This window comes from Emydura macquarii, unplaced genomic scaffold (genome assembly GCF_026122565.2).
Source record: "Emydura macquarii macquarii isolate MOO-44397 ecotype Brisbane River unplaced genomic scaffold, CSIRO-AGI_Emac_v2 contig_2771, whole genome shotgun sequence".
NCBI lineage: Eukaryota > Metazoa > Chordata > Testudines > Chelidae > Emydura > Emydura macquarii.
The window spans coordinates 20,834-41,751 of record NW_027132908.1 but is presented as its reverse complement, the minus strand read 5'-3'; the positions used below and the strand labels follow the sequence as shown (position 1 = coordinate 41,751).

The following is a 20,918-nucleotide window of genomic DNA, read 5'->3' as shown; positions in this document are numbered from 1 at the left end:
AGCCTGAAAGGAGCATCTGAGTTACGTCAGCTGCTGGTGACCTGCCTTAACTCCAAGGCTTTAAAGGGCATCATTTTCAGTAGAGATACACAGCTCCTTACATATTATCCGTACAGACTGCGCTCAGTGATTATGTCTGGGTTACTGGATCTTGGCCATGACCTCACCCACCACATTTTGGTGAACTGATTGAGAGTTCTAGACTCAGATTTCACCAACCAATGATCAAGTGTAAACTCCTCAGGCAATGTAACAGCCTAACCATGGAGTCGCAGACAGGCCCCTGGGGTACACCGATCTGTCTGGCCACCCAGGTGAGCCTGCCTTTCTGATAGATGGTTTCTCACAGCCAGAATCACAGCAACATTCAGGTTACCCACAGTCCCAAAGGTCCAGTCACTTACCCCAGGTCAACTGCAACTGAGATCTCTCACACCAAAGACAGCGCTTGTATATCCTTTTTAATGAATACATTGATACAAGTTTTTTACCAGGTTAAAGCAAGTAAGCATGGATACACAAATAAGCTACAATCTTAAGTTTCAAAAGCATCTGGAACAGTGATACTCAAACCTCAGTGATTCAGGAGTCAAGGTCGTGATCAACATTCCCCAAAAGAGTCAGTCGGGTGCATTCACTGTTTCACTTACTATTGTACTATCCATGTTCAAATAGTACGACAGAGGAAATATTTCATTTAAAGTACATTATTCTCACAGCAAGTGAGTTAATAACTACGAGCTAGTTGATAGCTTAATGGTTACCAACACAGTAAAAGCATCCTGACTGGTTAATAATTAAATGACAATGTTTTAGTATCATGCGCTGCAAAGAGCCACAGGAGATATATTAAAGAGTCAGCTCGTGAGTCACAGTCTGAGTATCACTGGTCTACAATAAGCTCTATGCGTTCTTTAGCACTAGCCCAGGCTAAGGAGCTGGGGAATCTCTCACTTCTGCCTAGGAATCTTGACCCCCAGAGTCCAAGCAGCGCAGAGATAGATACGATTCCTTCTCATTAGGGGTTTGTATCCCACCTCCTGCCTTGTGCTCTGAGCTGTTGGAGATCAGCACTTCACACATGTTAATGCCACTCTGCTCTGGTGTTACAGTCACAGACACCAACACAAACACTCCAACATCACCTTACAACGTGGGATACGGGTGTCAGAAGTGAGATTAATCCTGCCGCAGCTTACACGCATTCAATAAAGGCTAAGCATGTTCCTATCATTCTAATAGCTACTTTAGCACATGGGTGAGCCAGCCTGATCCCAGCTGTGTGTTTCTCAATGACCCATTGAACCATGCGGACTTTGGCATGAACTGGCACCTGGTCTGCCTGTGTCACACCTGCCCCCTCCCAACCCACATATCTCCCCACACTCCTACAGACCCAGCCCTAGGTATCCCACGAAGCACGTAACAGGCGTTTCACTCCCTTGTGGGAGTGCAGCGCTCTTAAAATGAAATGGAAAATTAAAACCTAAAAAACATTCAGGCTTTTATCCAAAGAAACATTTCGCAACAAAGAACAGAAATTGGTGTTTTAAGCCTGCAAGCTTCAAAATCAACTGGGTTTTTAACAGAACCCAAAACTGACCCACAAAAATTCTTGTTAAACAGCTTCGGGGCGGGAGGGGGCGGGGGGGGGGCAGCAATGGTGGAAGAGGATCATCCCCCAGTCAGGTCTATGCCACAGAATCTGAATGACAAATATTTTAAAAAGATTCCAGAGACAATTTTGTGAAGTAAAAAGCTTTTGTGGGGGAACATTAGGACAGTGACAGTTGAAGCTGGCTTCGTGGCAGTTTCCTCGGTTAGTCCTTGGTGCAGAGTCCTTGGTGGTGGAAAGGCTGGATTGGAGAAGTTTCACTGGCAGAAAAAATAGGTGGCGGGGTGGGGGGACAAATGTACAAATGACTTTTCAGGTTTTCGCCAAAATCAACAGTGTTCTGTCAAGTGATGCTTAGACCAGGGGTGTCAAAATAACTTCCTATGTCGGGCCACTTTGGATTAAAATTACCTCCTAGTGGGCCATACGCTCGCTGACTTCTCACTTTCAGCGGCAGCTCGCAGCGTCTTGCCCACCACCGAAAAAACAAGCAGGATCCTTCTTTTCGGCGGCAGCATACGTCGCATTGCCCGCCGCCGAGAGATCTCGCGGAGTCTGACTGTTCCGCAGCAGCCACCAGGGCCCAGAACACAACCATTCACGGGCCCAGGACACGGTCTCCCGTGGCCCGAAACACAACCATTCACGGGCCAGGACACGGCCTCCCGCGGCCCGAAACACAACCGTTCACGGGCCCAGGACACGGCCTCCCGCGGCCCAAAACACAACTGTTCACGGGCCCGATCCGGCCTCCTGCAGCCCGGAACACAACCGTTCACGGGCCCGATCCGGCCACCCGTGGCCTGGAACACAACCGTTCACGGGCCCGATCCGGCCTCCCGCGGCCCGGAACACAACCGTTCACGGGCCCAGGACACGGCCTCCCGCGGCCCGGAACACAACCGTTCACGGGCCCAGGACACGGCCTCCCATGGCCCGAAACACAGCCCGACGGCTCGGGCCCGGAACACAACCATGCAGGCCCAGGACACGGCCTCCCATGGCCCGAAACACAGCCACGCTCGGGCCCGGAACGCAGCCACGCTCGGGCCCGGAACGCAGCCTCCCGCGGCCCGAAACACAACCATTCGCGGGCCCAGAACGCGGCCGCCCGCGGCCCTGAACACCACCGTGCGCGAGCCAGGAACGCGGCCTCCCGAGGCCTGGAACATCACCATTCGCGGGCACAGAACACGGCCTCCCGCGGCCCGAAACACAACCGTTCACGGGCCCAGAACACGGCCTCCCGCGGCCCGGAACACAACCGTTCACGGGCCCGATCTGGCCTCCCATGGCCCGAAACACAGCCACGCTCGGGCCCGGACACAGCAGCCTCCCGCGGCCTCACAACCATGGCCCGAAACACAGCACACGTTCACGGACCCAGGACACGGCCTCCCGGGCCCGAAACACAACCGTTCACGGGCCCAGGGCCTCCCGCGGCCCACACAACCGTTCACGGGCCCAGGACACGGCCTCCCGCGGCCCGAAACACAACCGTTCACGGGCCCCCGAAACACGGGGCCTCCCGCGGCCCGAAACACAACCGTTCACGGGCCCAGGACACGGCCTCCCGCGGCCCGAAACACAACCGTTCACGGGCCCAGGACACGGCCTCCCGCGGCCCGAAACACAACCGTTCACGGGCCCGGACACGGCCTCCCGCGGCCCGAAACACAACCGTTCACGGGCCCGGCCTCCCATGGCCCGACACGGCCTCCCGGGCCCGAAACACAAAACCAACCGTTCACGGGCCCAGGACACGGCCTCCCGCACGGCCCGAAACACAACCGTTCACGGGCGGGCCCAGGCCCGAAACACAACCGTTCACGGGCCCCGGACACGGCCTCCCGCGGCCCGAAACACAACCGTTCACGGGCCCAGGACACGGCCTCCCGCGGCCCGAAACACAACCGTTCACGGGCCCAGGACACGGCCTCCCATGGCCCGAAACACAGCCACGCTCGGGACCGGAACGCAGCCACGCTCGGGCCCGGAACGCAGCCACGCTCGGGCCCGGAACGCAGCCAAGCTCAGGCCCGGAACGCAGCCTCCCGCGGCCCTGAACACCACCGTGCGCGAGCCAGGAACGCGGCCTCCCGAGGCCTGGAACACCACCATTCGCGGGCACAGAACACGGCCTCCCGCGGCCCGAAACACAACTGTTCACGGGCCCAGAACACGGCCTCCCGCAGCCCGAAACACAACCGTTCACGGGCCCGATCACGGCCTCCCGCGGCCCGAAACACAACCGTTCGCGGGCCCGGGACCCGGCCTCCCGCGGCCCGAAACACCACCGTTCGCGGGCACAGAACACGGCCTCCCGCGGCCCGAAACACAACCATTCACGGGCCCGATCTGGCCTCCCGCGGCCCGGAACACAACCGTTCACGGGCCCGATCTGGCCTCCCATGGCCCAACACACAACCGTTCACGGGCCCGACCTGGCCTCCCGCGGCCCGGAACACAACCGTTCATGGGCCCGGAACACGGCCTCCCAGGGCCCGAAACACAACCGTTCACGGGCCCGATCGGCCTCCCGCGGCCCGAAACACACCGTTCGCGGCCCAGAACACGGCCGGCGGCCCGGAACACAACCACCGTTCACGGGCCCGATCTCCTCCCGCGGCCCGAAACACAAAACACCACCGTTCACGGGCCCGATCGGGCCTCCCGCGGCCCGAAACACAACCGTTCACGGGCCCGATCTGGCCTCCCGCGGCCCAAAACACAACCGTTCACGGGCCCGATCACGGCCTCCCGCGGCCCGGAACACAACCGTTCGCAGGCACAGAACACGGCCTCCCGCGGCCCGAAACACAACCGTTCACGGGCCCGATCTGGCCTCCCGCGGCCCGGAACACAACCGTTCACGGGCCCTATCTGGCCTCCCGCGGGCCCGAACACAACCGTTCACGGGCCCGATCCCTCCCGCGGCCCGAACACAACCGTTCACGGGCCCGATCTGGCCTCCCGCGGCCCGGAACACAACCGTTCACGGGCCCAGGACACGGCCTCCCGCCGCCCGAAACACACCGTTCGCAGGCACACGGACCCGGAACGGCCTCCCGCGGCCCGAAACACAACCACGTTCACGGGCCCGGGACACGGCCTCCCGCGGCCCGAAACACAACCGTTCACGGGCCCGGATCGGCCTCCCGCGGCCCGGAACACAACCGTTCACGGGCCCGATCGGCCTCCCGCGACCCGAAACACAACCCACGGGCCCGATCTGGCCTCCCGTGACCCGAAACACAACCGTTCACGGGCCCGATCGGCCTCCCGCGACCCGAAACACAACCGTTCACGGGCCCGATCTGGCTCCCGCGGCCCGAAACACCACCGTTCGCCACAGAACACGGCCTCCCGCGGCCCGAAACACAACCGTTCACGGGCCCGAACTGGCCTCCCGCGGCCCGGAACACAACCGTTCACGGGCCCTATCTGGCCTCCCGCAACCCGAAACACAACAGTTCACGGGCCCGATCCCGAGGCCTGGCCTCCCAGAACACGGCCCGAAACACAACCGTTCGCCCGGGCACAGGACACAGCCTCCCGCGGCCCGAAACACAACCGTTCACGGGCCCGGGACACGGCCTCCCGCGGCCCGAAACACCACCGTTCACGGGCCCGATCTGGCCTCCCATGGCCCGAAACACAGCCACGCTCGGGCCCGATCCGGCCTCCCATGGCCCGAAACACAGCCACGCTCGGGCCCGGAAAGCAGCCTCCCGCGGCCCGAAACACAACCGTTCACGGACCCAGGACACGGCCTCCCGCGGCCCGAAACACAACCGTTCACGGGCCCAGGACACGGCCTCCCGCGGCCCGAAACACAACCGTTCACGGGCCAGGACACGGCCTCCCGCGGCCCGAAACACAACCGTTCACGGGCCCAGGACACGGCCTCCCGCGGCCCGAAACACAACCGTTCACGGGCCCAGGACACGGCCTCCGCGGCCCGAAACACAACCGTTCACGGGCCCAGGACACGGCCTCCCGAAACACAACCGTTCACGGGCCCAGGACACGGCCTCCCGCGGCCCGAAACACAACCGTTCACGGGCCCAGGACACGGCCCGAAACACAACCGTTCACGGGCCCAGGACACGGCCTCCCGCGGCCCGAAACACAACCGTTCACGGGCCCAGGACACGGCCTCCCATGGCCCGAAACACAGCCACGCTCGGGCCCGGAACGCAGCCACGCCGGGCCCGGAACGCAGCCACGCTCGGGCCCGGAACGCAGCCTCCCGCGGCCCGAACACCACCGTGCGCGAGCCAGGAACGCGGCCTCCCGAGGCCCGGAACACCACCATTCGCGGGCACAGAACACGGCCTCCCGCGACCCGCAACACAACCGTTCACGGGCCGGATCTGGCCTCCCGCGCCCCGAAACACAACCGTTCAAGGGCCCGGGACACAACCATTCGGCCTCCCGCGGCCCGAAACACCACCGTTCGCAGGCACAGAACACGGCCTCCCGCGGCCCGAAACACAACCGTTCACGGGCCCGATCGGCCTCCCGCGGCCCGGAACACAACCGTTCACGGGCCCGATCTGGCCTTCCGCGGCCCGAAACACAACCGTTCACGGGCCCGGGACACGGCCTCCCGCGGCCCGAAACACAACCGTTCACGGGCCCGGGACACGGCCTCCCGCGGCCCGAAACACAACCGTTCACGGGCCCGGGACACGGCCTCCCGCGGCCCGAAACACAACCGTTCACGGGCCCGGGACACGGCCTCCCGCGGCCCGAAACACAACCGTTCACGGGCCCGGGACACGGCCTCCCGCGGCCCGAAACACAACCGTTCACGGGCCCGGGACACGGCCTCCCGCGGCCCGAAACACAACCGTTCACGGGCCCGGGACACGGCCTCCCGCGGCCCGAAACACAACCGTTCACGGGCCCGGGACACGGCCTCCCGCGGCCCGAAACACAACCGTTCACGGGCCCGGGGCCCGACGGCCTCCCGCGGCCCGAAACACAGCCATGCTCACGGGCCCGGACACGGCCTCCCGAGGCCCGAAACACAACCGTTCACGGGCCCGGGACACGGCCTCCCGCGGCCCGAAACACAACCGTTCACGGGCCCGGGACACGGCCTCCCGCGGCCCGAAACACAACCGTTCACGGGCCCGGGACACGGCCTCCCGCGGCCCGAAACACAACCGTTCACGGGCCCGGGACACGGCCTCCCGCGGCCCGAAACACAACCGTTCACGGGCCCGGGACACGGCCTCCCGCGGCCCGAAACACAACCGTTCACGGGCCCGGGACACGGCCTCCCGCGGCCCGAAACACAACCGTTCACGGGCCCGGGACACGGCCTCCCGCGGCCCGAAACACAACCGTTCACGGGCCCGGGACACGGCCTCCCGCGGCCCGAAACACAACCGTTCACGGGCCCGGGACACGGCCTCCCGCGGCCCGAAACACAACCGTTCACGGGCCCGATCTGGCCTCCCGCGGACCGAAACACAACCGTGCGCAGGCCCGGAACGCGGCCATGCGCGGTGCTGAATATTTTGACACTCCTGGTTTAGACCACTCCCTGATCTTCTGGAATTGATCAGATGGGATATTGAGAAGAAACCAGTCTGGCTTTTCCATGAACGATTCTACTATATACTCTTGTTGTGAGCCCCCTTCACCTCTGTGTATATATAGGGTTTGGTACAGATCCAGTATCTCTCACTGGTGCACCGCAAGCTGCTGACCCGACTCTCATCGTTCAGATACGCGCAGTCACCGCCTCCTCCTATCAGGAACCTGCAAGACAGAAGCCACAGAGCTGGTGGCAGGTCGGAGTTGGGTGTTTCCCGTCAGTCACAGACAGGGGGAGACATTCCCGCAGCGCAGGGAGCTGCTGCATTCACAGCCCTCAGGATTCCCCGTCCTGCAGCAGCAACAAGCCCCAGCCCAGCCCCCCGGCAGAAGGGGGCAGTTAGAAAGGGGGCAGTGGGGCAGTAGAGCCAAGAGAGGGTCTACAATCAACTGGCCTCCATGAAGCCTTTATGCTGGGTGGATATTTTAACCCTGGTTCCTGCCCCCACAAACCCAGCTGTGTTTGGAGGGGCCCCTGCAGGTCCAACCCACCCAAACTGCCCCAGGGGGAGGTTCCAGGTGAGTGTCAGTGAGGGAGGAGCAGCAGAAACCCCAGCCAGTCACGCAGTGCTTCCCCTGAGAGCTAGAGTCCAGCGTGTCAGACCTGGGAACATGGCGGGATGCAGGCAATCCAGAGCCACAGGAAATGGTCCCCCATGGCCCATCCTGGCTACACAATAGTCATGTGCTGCACTGAGAGGAGGCCCAGCACCACTCCTTGGGCAGGCCAGGATCTCCCCTCGTCCAGATCACCAGCCTCTGACTCCAGGAGGGCTGGGGTCTGTCTCAGGAAAAGGAGAACACAGGCCCCACCCACCTGAGCAGAGGGCTGTGGGCCGGGGATGTGGAGGACACCCGAAACCAGCATCAACCCAGCAGAGCTCTGATGGGCAACGATGCAGAATCTTCTGCTGGGGTAGGCCCCGCCAGGGCAGCAGATTTCAGGGTTAACACCCCACTGAGATACACAGAGCAGTGCCCCCCTCAGTGCTACTATCCCAGGCTTTCGGCAGACTCAGGCAGGTATCGCTGTGTTGGTTATTCTCTGGGGGAGGCAGGGCGGGTTTCAGAGCCCAAAAGCCCACACAGCTATTTTTAGCACCGTAGCACAAGCCCGAGTCTGTAGCCCCAGATCTGAGGCTCGCTGCCATGGGTGGTTATTTGCAGTGTAGACGTGCGCTCAGTGCTCAGGATATTAGCGCTTCGTCTGCAGTGCAGGGGGAGCGCGGATCCCAGCCCAGGGAGACAGGCTCGTGCTAGCTCGGCTTCAGCTAGTGGCAAAAACAGCTGTTGTGGATGTTGCAGCATAGGCGGCGGCTCACACTAGCTACCCGCTCTTTGACCTTAGGGCCCTGGCAGGATTGGCTGCCCAAGCTGGCACCTGTGTACAACACCACACTGCTAGCTGTGCCTGTCTGCCCGGGCTGGGGGCACGGTACCAGTCACAGTGCAGACAGACTCCCAAGCAGCCTGGCTAACAGACGCCCCGTGACGCAATCACACAGCCAGGCTGCTGCCTACACCAGGGCATTCTGGCTGGAAGACGTGACAGTATTTGACTGGGATCAAACAACAGGTCATCCACTGACCAGCTTCCTCAGCCTCCTCTGAGCCCGTTTCCCAGCTTCTCACCAGCCACAAAGGGCTTTTTTATAAAATGCCGTTCAGCTGTAACACACCAGAACAGCCACAGTGGGTCAGAGCAAGGGTCCATCCAGCCCCGTGATGTCCTGTCTGCAGACAGTGGTCAGTGCTACATGCTACAGAGGGAATGAACAGAACAGAAGAGAACAGGGCAATTATCGAGTGATCCATCCCCTGTCGTCCAGTCCCAGCTTCTGGCAGTCGGAGCTTTAGGGACCCGCAGAGCATGGGGTTGTGTCTCTGCACACTGGACTAATAGGAGCTGGCAGACCTGTCCTCCATGAACTGAGCTAATTCTTGTTTGACCCAGTTATATTTTTGGCCTTCAGAACATCCCCCGGCAGCAAGTCCCACAGGCTGACTGTGCTGTGTGAAGAAATACGTCCTTTTGTTTGTTTTAACCTGCTGCCTGTTAATGTCACTGGGTGACCCTAGTTCTTGTGTTGTGTGAAGGGGTAAATAGCACTTCCCTCTTCACTTTCTCCAGACCAGTCGTGATTTAATAGACCTGGATCATAGCCCCCCTTAGCCATCTCCTGTCCAAGCTGAACAGGGCCAGTCTTTTTAATCTCTCTGCATACGGAAACTGTTCCATCACCCCCCTTAATCCTTTTTGTTGCCCTTCTCTGTACCTTTTTCTATTCTAATATATATGTCTCATTGTGACAAGCTCAGACCAGATGGTTTCCGGACAGTGCTAGGTGGCCGATATATCTAGCCTCAGAATCAGCAGGTCCCTTCTCCCTGGTAGCTGAGCAGGGGTTACTCCAGATTAATTAATGCACTGGGAGCCAATAAGGCCCCACCTAAGACTTGTTAAAAGCCTCCCCTCTGGGCAGAGAAGGGGGTGGCTGGAGTTGTGGCAGTGAGGCAGTCCCCAAAGAGTTTGAGCAGGGCCAGACGCTGTCTAAGGTCAGGAGGGGGCAGGGGGAGAAGCGGAACGCAGACAGGAGAGAACCCTGCCGGTGCAAGCGGGGGAGAAAACCCTGCCCAAAGGTGTCAAAGGATCTTTCCCAGGCCTGGAGGCCTGAGGAAAAAGACCCTGCCAGAAGGGGAAGATAAAACTGGATGTTGGGTTTGGGCACAGCCATGCCTTGGCCACGGCCAAGAGCCTCCCCAGACGAGGAGGCCAAGGGTACAGGGAAGTAACCCAGGGAAGCTAGCAGTTTTCCTGAAGCCCACAACACTAGGCTGCTACTTATAAGGTCCCTGGGTTCGGGCCAGAGTCAAGGTGGGACCAGACTCCCCACTATTCCCACCGGCCGTTTGCTGGAGGGGCGAGAGCCCCGGCAAAGAGGCCAGGGCCTTGCAGAACCAGAGACCGGACTGGGAGCCGGCAGGGAGCAGCACCTTTGAGAGGCGGAATTACCCTCCCCCACCACTACAGGGAGGAGAGTGCTGCGGGACGAAGCAGTTCCCCAACCTGCAGCTGCAGGGAGGTGCTGGACCCACAGAGGCGCAGGAGGAGTTTGTCACATTCTCCCTCCCTTTCCTAGCGGTTCCCAGCATCCTGGTGGCGTTTCTGCCTGCGCTGCAGATGGAGAGGATGTTTTCAGAGAACCAGCCACAGCGACGCCGAGATCTTTGCGTGGTAACAGCTAATGCAGCCCTGGTCTGCACTGCAGCGCTGGGTCGACGTGCGGCAGTGCTGCAGACAGCGGGACCCACAGCCGGGGAATTCATAGAGAGAGAGAAAAAGACTCACGAGTGGTTGAATTCGGTGCCATTGGCCCATTTCCAGGGCTGCCCCGGGTCCCTCCGCAGGCCGATCCAGTGGTCATATTTCCCTTTGTGGAGCACCATGAAAGCCTACAAACAGCAGAGGGAGAGGCGGGGTCAGAGCCCGGACCCTGCTGCTGCCCCAGGCTCTGTGCAGGGAATCCCAGTCCTACACTGATGGGCTGTTTCCAGGCAGTGGCTGGGGATTTTCTCCTCCCTCTGGCACAGCTCTGGGTAATTCAGTATTAACCCTCCCACTCCAAACAGCTCCCAGCACCCCCATTTCCTCTGGGCTGGGGCAGCTGTTGGGTGCTGCTGGGGCTAAGCTGTTCCCTCCTCCCCCCTGCACGCAAGGTCACGTTGTGTGCCAAAGCCTCCCCTTACAGAGCAGCTGAGCACCTCTCACCATCGCAGGGGAAGGGGAGAGACGATCTGAAGAGGGGATGCTGGGAGAGGCCAGGACTGAGCAAAGACGCCCTCCCCCTTCCCCATCCTCAGCCAGGAGGGGCCAGGCTGAGCGGAGCCAGGGGCTGCTTTTCCCCTATACAGGAGCAGCACTGGCTGTGTCGAGCTGGCTTCTCAGTCCCTCTCCGCCCCACGCAGCTCAGCAGGCCAGGAGACGCCTGAGCCAGCCCAGCCCCAGAGGGGGACAGTCTCCCTGTCGAGAGGTGATCCCCGCGGTACATTGGTTCTGGCCTCCCAGCACGAGGGGGGTCACAGCTGCTCCTCGCCCCGCAGGGGCAGAGCCCAGGAATTACTGCAGCAGCAGCCACTGAGCCAAGGCACAGTCCACTGCAACTAGTGTCTCTTACCTTGTCCTGCCCGGTGTCGATCCCAGCCAGGGAGGCACCCAGTGCAGAGCAGTTGTTCTGGCTGGAGGCCCAGTCCCCTTCGCCCTCTGAGAAGTAGTAGCATTTCCCTCGGTATCCGATCCAGCCATCCGGGCACACATCCGGGCACGCAGGGCCAACAGGGGGGCCCAGATCAGCCGACGGAGACTTACTGTTCTGCACTGAGAAGGAGACAGTAACATGGTGTGAGAGCGGGACCTGCAGCCTGGCCGTGAGCAGAACACGGGGAAATCAGCCCCTCTGCTCCAGGCTTCAGAGACTGCTCGATCCAATGCCAGGTGCTGGCGGTGTGAGGGAACCAGGAGCACACTGGGAATCCAGCCCCAGAGGGGGGTTACCTGACCTTGGTCTCACTCTCTCAAGGTCACATTCAGTAGGGATGCAGCTGACAAACAGCCCCTGGTTGGAGGCCCAGCACAGAGAGCTGGGCCCGGCTCAGTGCTACAGCAGGGGGTGGGCAGGGAGCTGCAGAGGGAGGGGGCAGTGAGCAGGGGGCCAATAATTAATGGGTAAGATGTTGATGTCAACATGATCCTCATTTTGCACCACACTAACACTAACACCATCGCTGGTTTTAAACCTTCCCCTGTGGCCGGGACACTCGTGTCTGGGAGAACGTTAGCAGCTGTGGCCGGCTGATGGAAGAAGAGCAGGTCGTGCACAAGGCACGTACGTCCCTGCAGACTCCATGGGGCAGTGCCCCACCCCGTGTGTGAGCACTAGTCACGGAGCAGGGCAGTCGGTGCAGCAGACGTTTCATGGTGCTGCTCAGGGTGTGATTTGTGTCACTCATTTCAGGGAGCAACGGCGGCTGCGTGGGGCACAATTACACACGCTGTGCAGAGCGCTGGGCATGGCAACACACAGGCCCATTGGAGAAAAGCTGCCAGGCCGGCTGGGCCCCTTCCAGTGCTGCCTTGGAGGGACAGGGCACAGCAAGGGCCTTTCAGTCCTGGGAGCCTCTGACTGGTGCCATCTCCCCCATCTGACCCACTGCGTTCTGGGGGGCCCCTGCACCCCCAGCTGTGGAACCCCCAGGTCACAGACCTCACCTTACGCTGTGTGAGCCAGCGCGGCCCATTGCAATAGGCAGCCAGGACGGCAGGGAGCTGGGATTCACAGCCCCCGTGTAGACGGTAGCTGGCACCAGGGGGAGGGGAAGCGGGGGGGAAAGAAAGGAGAAACAGTTACATCAGTGCAGACCCTGGCACAGACGTGCTGGAGCAGCGTGTCCTGCTCTGGTAACTTCCTGCAGCCAAACGAACCAGGGCAAGCCCCTCTCATCTACGTTAGCTGCACCAATTGAAGTGTATCACTGCTGCCATAGCGCCACAGAGGTGCCAGTGCAGACAGACCTGGACTGATCCCCTCTCCCAGCTGCTAAACCCTCCTGGGGAGCCACTGATCAGATCCCAGGACAACAGCTAAATCCCAGCCCCAGACAGTCTTACAGCCCCCCGTCCCCAGGCTATGGCAGATACAGCCGGGGTCACGTTCCCACGAACAGCCGCCCTCTGAACTAGCCGCGCTGTCTGGGCAGGCGGGGAAGCCAATAGCGCTACGGGCCCTGCCCGGCCGAGGTCGCTCCGTGGTGGTTTCTGCACTGCGGTGATGGAGGTGTCTGTGCTGCGTTCCACGGCTCAGTGCAGTCACTGCAGCAAAGCACCTGCCAGCCCGGCCGGGGCATGACCCGGGGAGGCAGGAAGGCCAGGCTGGTGCCTCAGGGTGACACGCTGCAGGCAAAGGGCCCGGCTCACTGCAGCCCTGCACCTTGCCCCGTCAGTCACCAACACTGTGCATGGGCACAAGTGACTGTGCCTGGGACACGGCAATAGCCACTGGGACCCAAAGTGCTCAGAGATCTGCTGGGGAACGAACGTGAGTCAGATCGTCCTGACACAGAGCCCAGGTGCAGGGGCTGGGAGGGGCAGGAGGAGGGTCTTGGAGGAACATCCCCAGGAATCCTCTGTCCCAGGGGTAGGACAGGCCAGGAGAGACGGTAACTGGGAGGGGGAAGGGGAGGGCTGAGAACTCACCTGCCAGGACAATAACAGCGAAGAGGAGAGCTGAGAACACGAGTGCGCGGGCGAGGGCAATGATACGTTTCTTCCAGTTACGTTTCCTGCCATTACCATGAGGGTCTGAAAGAGAAAAAAAGACTCATCAGCCAGGGCTGCGAGGACCTGATTCTCATGGGAGACTTCAATCACCCTGACATCTGCTGGAAGAGCAATACAGCAGAGCACGGACAATCCAGGAAGTTTTTGGAGAGTGTTGCAGACAACTTCCTGGTGCAAGTGCTGGAGCAACCAACTAGGGGCCGTGCTTCTCTTGACCTGCTGCTCACAAACAGGGAAGATTTGGTAGGGGAAGTAGAAGTGGGTGGCAACCTAGGCAGCAGTGACCATGAGATGGTCGAGTTCAGGATCCTGACAAAAGGAAGAAAGGAGAACAGCAGGATACGGACCATGGACTTCAGAAAAGTGGACTTTGACTCACTTAGGGAACTGATGGGCAGGATTCCCTGGGAGGCTAATTCGAGGGGGAAAGGAACCCAAGAGAGCTGGCTGTATTTTAAAGGAACCTTATTGATGGCACAGGAGCAAACCATCCCGATGTGCAGAAAGAATAGCAAATATGGTAGGCGTCCAGCTTGGCTTAACAAAGAAGTCTTTGGCGAACTTAAGCGCAAAAAAGAAGCTTACAAGAAGTGGAAGCTTGGTCAGATGACTAGAGAGGATTATAAAAACACTGCTCGAACATGCAGGAATGAAATCAGGAAGGCCAAAGCACAATTGGAGTTGCAGCTAGCAAGGGATGTGAAGGGGAACAAGAAGGGTTTCTACAGGTATGTTACCAACAAGAGGAAGATTAGGGAAAGTGTGGGCCCCTTAGAGAATGAGGGAGGCAACCTTGTGACAGAGGATACAGAGAAAGCTGAGGTACTCAATGCCTTTTTTGCCTCTGTCTTCACAGACAAGCTCAGCTCCAAGACTGCTGCACTGGGCGGCACAGAATGGGAAGGAGGTGAACATCCCGCAGTGCTGAAGGAACAGGTCCAAGACTATTTAGAAGGATTGGACATTCACAAGTCCATGGGGCCGGATGCAATGCACCCGAGGATGCTGAGAGAGTTGGCTGAGGTGATTTCAGAGCCATTGGCTATTATCTTTGAAGGCTCGTGGCAACAGGGGGAGGTCCCTGAGGACTGGAAAAAAGCAAATCTAGTGCCCATCTTCAAAAAAGGGAGGAAAGAGGATCCAGGGAACTACAGACTGGTCAGCCTCACTTCAACCCCTGGAAAAATCATGGAGCAGGTCCTTAAGGAATCCATTTTAAGGCACTTGGAAGAGAGGAAGATGATCAGGAACAGTCAACACGGATTCACCAAGGGAAAGTCATGCCTGACCAACCTGATTGCTTTCTATGATGAGGTGACTGGCTCTGTGGATGTAGGGAAGGCGGTGGATGTGATATACCTTGACTTTAGCAAAGCTTTTGATACTGTCTCTCACAGTATTCTTATCAGCAAGTTAAACAAGTATGGGTTGGATGAATGGACTATAAAATGGATAGAGAACTGGCTAGAGCATAGGGCTCAACGAGTAGTGATCAATGGCTCCATGTCTAGCTGGCAGCCGGTCACAAGCGGAGTGCCCCAGGGGTCGGTCCTGGGGCCGGTTTTGTTCAACATCTTCATCAATGATCTGGAGGATGGGGTAGATTGCACCCTCAGCAAGTTTGCAGATGACACTAAGCTGGGGAGAATGGTAGATACCCTGGAAGGTAGGGTTAGGCTACAGAAGGACCTAAACAAACTGGAGGATTGGGCCAAAAGAAATCTAATGAGGTTCAACAAAGAAAAGTGCAGAGTCCTCCACTTAGGATGGAAGAATCCCATGCACAGCTACAGACTGGGGACCGACGAGCTAGGCAGCAGCTCTGCAGAAAAGGACCTGGGGGTAACAGTGAATAAAAAGCTGGATATGAGTCAGCAGTGTGCCCTGGTTGTCAAGAAGGCTAATAGCATATTGGGCTGCATTAGGAGGAGCATTGCCAGCAGGTTGCAGGAAGTGATTATTCCCCTCTATTCGGCATTGGTGAGGCCGCATTTAGAATATTGTGTCCAGTTTTGGGCCCCCCACTACAGAAAGGATGTAGACAAGTTGGAGAGAGTCCAGAGGAGGGCAACAAAAATGATTAGGGGGCTACAGCATGTGACTTATGAGGAGAGGCTGAGGGAACTAGGCCTGTTTAGTCTGCAGAAGAGAAGAATGAGGGGGGATTTGATAGCAGCCTTTAACTACCTGAAAGGGGGTTCCAGGGAGGATGGAGCTAGGCTGTTCTCAGTGGTGGCAGATGACAGAACAAGGAGCAATGGTCTCAAGTTGCAGCGGGGGAGGTCTAGGTTGGACATGAGGAAAAAGTTTTTCACTAGGAGGGTGGTGAAGCACTGGAATGGGTTACCTAGGGAGGTGGTGGAATCTCCATCTTTAGAGGTTTTTAAGCTGAGGCTTGAGAAAGCCCTGGCTGGGATTATTTAGCTGAGGTTAGTCCTGCTTTGAGCAGGGGGTTGGACTAGATACCTCCTGAGGTCCCTTCCAACTCTGTGATTCTATGACCCGTTTCACTGACAGCCCCAGGGCTGGAGCTGCCCGAGAACATGCAGCATCCTGTCAATTGCTGCTCCCGTCAGAGGCTCTGGGAGAAGAGCCCGGGGGGGCCAGGCAGGCTGGGGCTGGGAGAACAGTCCCCCTTTCCCCTCACCCCGGTGCCCTCCCCTGGGCACTCCCAGCTACGCTGGCACGAGGCCTGGCGAGCTCCGGGGTACAGAGACAAGGACCCGTCTGTTCCGGTGGCAGGAGTTCAAGCTGCCCCCCCCACCCCCGCTGTGCCCCCTGCAGAGCGCTGGCTGTGCCCACGTTGCCAAGTGCGCCTGTCACCGCACCCTGGAGTCTCACACTGGCCACACACAGCAGAAGGGAGGAGACAGAAGCAGGCAGAGGGGCCAGTGTTGTCACAGGGGGTCTGACACACACAGCCCGAGAGGCACCTGCCCAGCCCGGCTGTGTGCACCAGACAGCAGCTGTGAGCCAGGGACCGGTGCCCTGAGAGCCCCTGGCACTGATCCAGTCCCTGCTGCCCACGGACGGGGGTTGGGCATTTGCTGCTGCCACTGAGAGCATGGCCCCATCTGGGGCAGTGTCAGTGTCTCTCTCCCGCTTGTTCCCAGCCATCGACGCCCCATTACCTGGCTGCCCTCCAGTCTGCAGGTGTCCATCGCCATTAACAGGCACTTGGTTGTAAGTCGGCCCCACGGCTGCCTCCATTGTCTCTCTCAGCGACACTCAGGCTGAAGATGCTGCAGGCGCTGGGCTGGGATCGGCTCCTCTCCCAAGTAATTGTTTCCCACCCAGGGGCAGCAAAGCTCAGCCAGGGGCAGAGGTCCTGATGCCTGCTCCGGACTCTCCAGCCGATCTGAAGGCAGAGACAGACCAAGCAGGACAGTTGTGTTTGTGTGTGTGTGTGGATTTGTGGTTTCTCTTTCTCGGCCTAGCAGCCCAACCCCCTGCTATGATGAACCCCCCTTAAGCCCATCAGCCCCCTCCACCCCCAAAGGGCTTCAGAGACCTGCTCTGCTATGGAAACTCCCCACCAGGACTGGCCCTCCTGTGACAAAGTGAGAATTTTCAGTAATATTTTATTAAGCCTATGTCTGCCTCAGTTTCCCTCTGTACCCTGCGTTGTTACCCAGTGGAGGGGAAATGGTTAAGTCTTCTTTTGAGGGCAGGGCAGCACACAACACGTGGGTGTTACCTGAATGTCTGGGCTGCAGCAAACAGGATCATTAAGGAATTGGTTGAAACCAACCCAGAGCAACAAAGGGCCAAAGAGAGAATGGAAAAACCTCACTGAGCCCAGCACTGACAGCTGGCCAACACCGCCCTAAGGAGGTTTTCCTCCTGCTTCTCAGCAGAGACGCTGAGCCCAGACCAGCCTGAGGTCGAAGGCCTGAGCCATGATCAGAAGGGGATAAAGTAAGAGCCCCTGGAGGACGCTGGCTGCCCTCTGCCGCCACTGACTACGCAGGGGCTTGCTAGTGGTTTGCTCTGGCTTGACCAGGCCGACGCTGCTTTAATCTCGCTGTTTCTCTGCCAACCGAGAGACTTCCAGGGCCGTGTGCCAGGTGACGAACAAACCCTGCCCTGCTCTGAAAACGCTGCCTGTGTCACTGCCAGTTCCTGCCGGGTGCCCTGGTCGCTGGAGCGAGGACAAGTCCCTGGGCAGGAGTCTGAGGCCTTGCCTAGGCCAGCACTGCTGCCGGCAAAGCTTCCGTCGCTCAGGGATGTGGTTTTTTTCACACCCCTGTGACAAAAGTTTTGCTGGCAGAAGTGCCAGTGTTCGGTGTGGGCTAGCAGGGCTGGAGCCCAGGGGCTCAGGCTTTCAGTCTCTGTTGGTGCCTGCACCCCCCATTCTGTGGCCTTTCCTCTCATTGTTCCTCTTTTCTTGCTAACTGCATTGATTCGTCTCTGGGACGAGCTCATGGCAATGTGGAGCCTGTTACACTGGCAGCAGGAGCTTGCCTGAAGAAGATGTGGAGCTCTGCAAGGCATCTGCAATCCTAGGTCCTCTCACTGGGCCTACAGCCCCTGAGTACAGCTCCCCCCGCTTGATCTTCCCCGTTAGCTCCTCCCCAGACAGGCTTTTCTTCATGGCACGTACAGTAGAACCTCAGAGTTACAAATACCGGAGTTACAGACTGACCAGTCACCCACACACAGCTCATCTGGAACCAGAGGCAGGCAATCAGGCAGCAGCAGAGACCAAAGAAAGCAAACCCCGCATAGCGCTGTGTTAAATGTAAACTACTGAAATATAACGGGAAAGTTGAATAAAAAGCTGTGACTAGGTCAGGAAACTATCCACGCTTGTTTCATATCAATTAAAATGGTTAAAAGCAGCATCTTTCTTCTGCACAGTAAAGGTTCTAAGCTGTGTGAGTCAATGTGCAGTGGTAACCTTTTCAAAGAACCATCACGTTTTAGTCAGTTACAGACATTTCCCAGTTATGAGCAGCCTCCGTTCCCCCAGTGTTCGTAAGTCTGTGGTTCTGCTGTACCAATGTAGGAGTCAGCGTTACACAGCACATCCTGCTTCTGACTCAAGAACAGGATTATGTCAGTGACTCCAGGGAGTTCAAAGGCCTGTGCAAACACTAACGGGTTTATCAGTTCTTTGCACTGGTGCAGAACCTGTCACCCATAGATCTCAAGCTGCTTTCCAGAGCAGGGTGAGCATGTAACATCCATCGCAGAGAGGATGAAATTAAGGCAGAGGCAATAACCCAGCGAACACCCTGCCATGTTCACATCATCAGTCAGGGGCAGGCCTAGGACTAGAACCCAGACTCAGTCCTGTGCTTTAACCAATACACAGCTGTCTGCCAGAGCTGGGTTTAAAGTGTGTGCTCTGACCACTACACCTCACTCCCCCTGCCCTGGGGAAAGAACTCAGGAGTCCTGAGGACCAACCTTCTTCTAGTCCCAAAGTGAATCAGGAACACTCCCACCACCGCACACAAAGCAGCGACTCCTGTCCTAGAAGTCAAATTGTGTGTTTGCTCTGCAGATCCTGGTGAGCCCTTTATCCCTTCACCTAGGGCAGAGGGAATGAAGCACACTGCTCCTGCCTGCTTGTCTGCCCCACAGCATCCCAAGGGACATCACATTTCAAAGTGATTCCCTGCTCCAGGAAGGTAAATGCCATAAAAAAGGGGGTTGAGTAGGGATGTTTTTGCCACTAATAAGAAACATGATGGAGAAGGAGATGCAGGTCTGGGGAGCCTCCTCTCCCCTCCAACCATTTTTCAGTACGTGGGAGGGTGGGGGGAGGACGGCACAGCTGTTGCAGTGAGATTTGGACACATTGTCCATTCAAACTAAAGGAGGATGAGTGCACAGCAGGGCCCTGACCTCGGATGGTCAGCTAAGCACTACCTCAGTGCAGATGGTTCGGTTTCTAAATCCCCTAGACACTGCTGTGAAAGTCTCAAACCCTGATGCCAGCTCTCACGTTATTTTAGGATAATTTGGTGCAGTGGGAACCTGCTGTAACACACTCCCTGGGGTGACAAACGCGCACAGGTTTCACGCACTCAGTTTTGAGTTGATGTCTCTGCCCCCCCCCCATGCGCCGCCGCAGGGAATTACGGTTTCCGAGCCTGGGGTGGGGCCGCGCCTATCTCAGCTCGTTCCAGCGTCTCACACTTGAGTCTGTTCGCAGCAGGGCCAAGATGGCCGCCGGGTCCGTGCAATGCAACCGGGTGCAGCAAACAACAGGAAGAGACCAAGCACCGCAGAGCAGAGCGTGTCCGAGCCGCCCGCTGTCTGCGGGGCTACATCTGCCCCGCCCCCCATTCCCCCGGGTCTGTGGACCACCCGCCCCTCCCGCCTGGTTCGCCCCCGGCCCCGGGTGTCTACGGGGCTGGGTCCCGGGCAGTGCCAGTGACAGATGCTTACTCACCCGCCTGCGACTGGACGTTCCCTTTCTTCCACTTCTCCTTCTTTTCTGCGGGTGGACGGTGCCAGGAAAGAGCAGCGGGCGGGGCCTTTACATTCACCCTGTGCCCTGCCCTCACTTGTCCGGCTACTCGGTCTCTCTCTCTCTCACGTTCTACTTTCGTTTCCTCGCTGCCGTTACCGCACGTGTTTGCATCACTTATGCCCACTGCTTCTGCGCGCTATTGAGGGCGTGGACTTATTCAGTCGACTTCCTCATCGACTGAGCGGGTCTCACTGACCATCTGGCAGCGGTGCATTTGCTGCCACCAGTGTAAACATAGCCTCAGTATCGACACCTAACTCCTGACATGTTCTCCTTACCGGGGGCTACTGGCTCACGGTGCAGATCTCACATGCACCCTTTGGTGAACTACCATGTGGAGATCAGTCTCGGGTGATCCCTGTAAAACCCCCTGTGCCCCCTGCCATTGGCACCAAGGGCTCTCTGGGTCACACACACCTCGGTCCCCAAACCCGCTCTGTCCCGGCTCAGCAAGGCAGGAACTGGAGCCAGGGCCCTGCTATCGTGCTGTCTGCAGTGTCCTGAGAGCGAGGGCCAGCCCAGGGCAGAGTGCTGGGAACCAAAGCACAAACCCCAAAGTGTTTGAGATCTAGACTGAGATTTCACCATCAGTGATCAAGTGCGAACTCCTCAGGTCCTGTCACAGCCTAACCCGGGACACACAGTCCCTGTGGTGCTCAGATCTGTCTCGCCACCCGGGTGAGCCGCTTTTGTGATAGAAAGTCCCTGACACCTAGAATCACAGCAACGTTCCGGTTACCCCCAGTCCCAGAGGTCCAACCACTTACCCCAGGTCAACTGCACCTTAGATCTCACACCAAAGACAGACAACGCTTGTAGCCAGTCTTATAATGAACAATATGAAGATTTATTATCAGCAGATTGATTGTAACTCC

The 20,918-nt window shown here is 58.6% G+C and overlaps 2 protein-coding genes across 2 annotated transcripts; one reads left to right on the top strand and one right to left on the bottom strand.

The window, feature by feature from the left end:
* Positions 1-1,254: 1,254 nt before the first annotated feature.
* On the top strand, positions 1,255-7,190 carry LOC137166013 (serine/arginine repetitive matrix protein 2-like). Its single transcript, XM_067567579.1, has 5 exons — positions 1,255-1,258; positions 2,067-2,795; positions 3,426-4,225; positions 5,722-6,072; positions 7,113-7,190. Exons 1-5 carry the CDS (start codon positions 1,255-1,257, stop codon positions 7,188-7,190), a joined length of 1,962 nt encoding a protein of 653 aa, XP_067423680.1.
* LOC137166012 (C-type lectin domain family 2 member B-like) lies at positions 7,176-16,897 on the bottom strand. The gene is made up of 5 exons (XM_067567578.1): positions 16,691-16,897; positions 13,476-13,580; positions 11,401-11,600; positions 10,575-10,678; positions 7,176-7,390 (listed from the first exon to the last, which is right to left on the bottom strand). The coding sequence occupies exons 1-5, from the start codon at positions 16,767-16,769 to the stop codon at positions 7,243-7,245; spliced, it is 636 nt and encodes a 211-aa protein (XP_067423679.1). The 5' UTR covers positions 16,770-16,897; the 3' UTR covers positions 7,176-7,242.
* Between the last annotated feature and the right edge of the window lie 4,021 nt (positions 16,898-20,918).

Excerpts from the sequence above, each read along its gene's own strand:
- LOC137166013 (XM_067567579.1), top strand. Across the intron at positions 2,796-3,425 it reads GGCCTGGAACATCACCATTC|GCCCGAAACACAACCGTTCA; the intron begins GCGGGCACAGAA and ends GGGCGGGCCCAG. Across the intron at positions 6,073-7,112 it reads CCGCGGCCCGAAACACCACC|GCCCGGAACGCGGCCATGCG; the intron begins GTTCGCAGGCAC and ends AACCGTGCGCAG.
- LOC137166012 (XM_067567578.1), bottom strand. The coding sequence starts at position 16,769 with ATGGAGGCAGCCGTGGGGCCGACTTACAACCAAGTGCCTGTTAATGGC. Across the intron at positions 13,581-16,690 it reads GCAGACTGGAGGGCAGCCAG|ACCCTCATGGTAATGGCAGG; the intron begins GTAATGGGGCGT and ends TTTCTCTTTCAG. Across the intron at positions 11,601-13,475 it reads CGCTGTTATTGTCCTGGCAG|TGCAGAACAGTAAGTCTCCG; the intron begins GTGAGTTCTCAG and ends TCTCCTTCTCAG.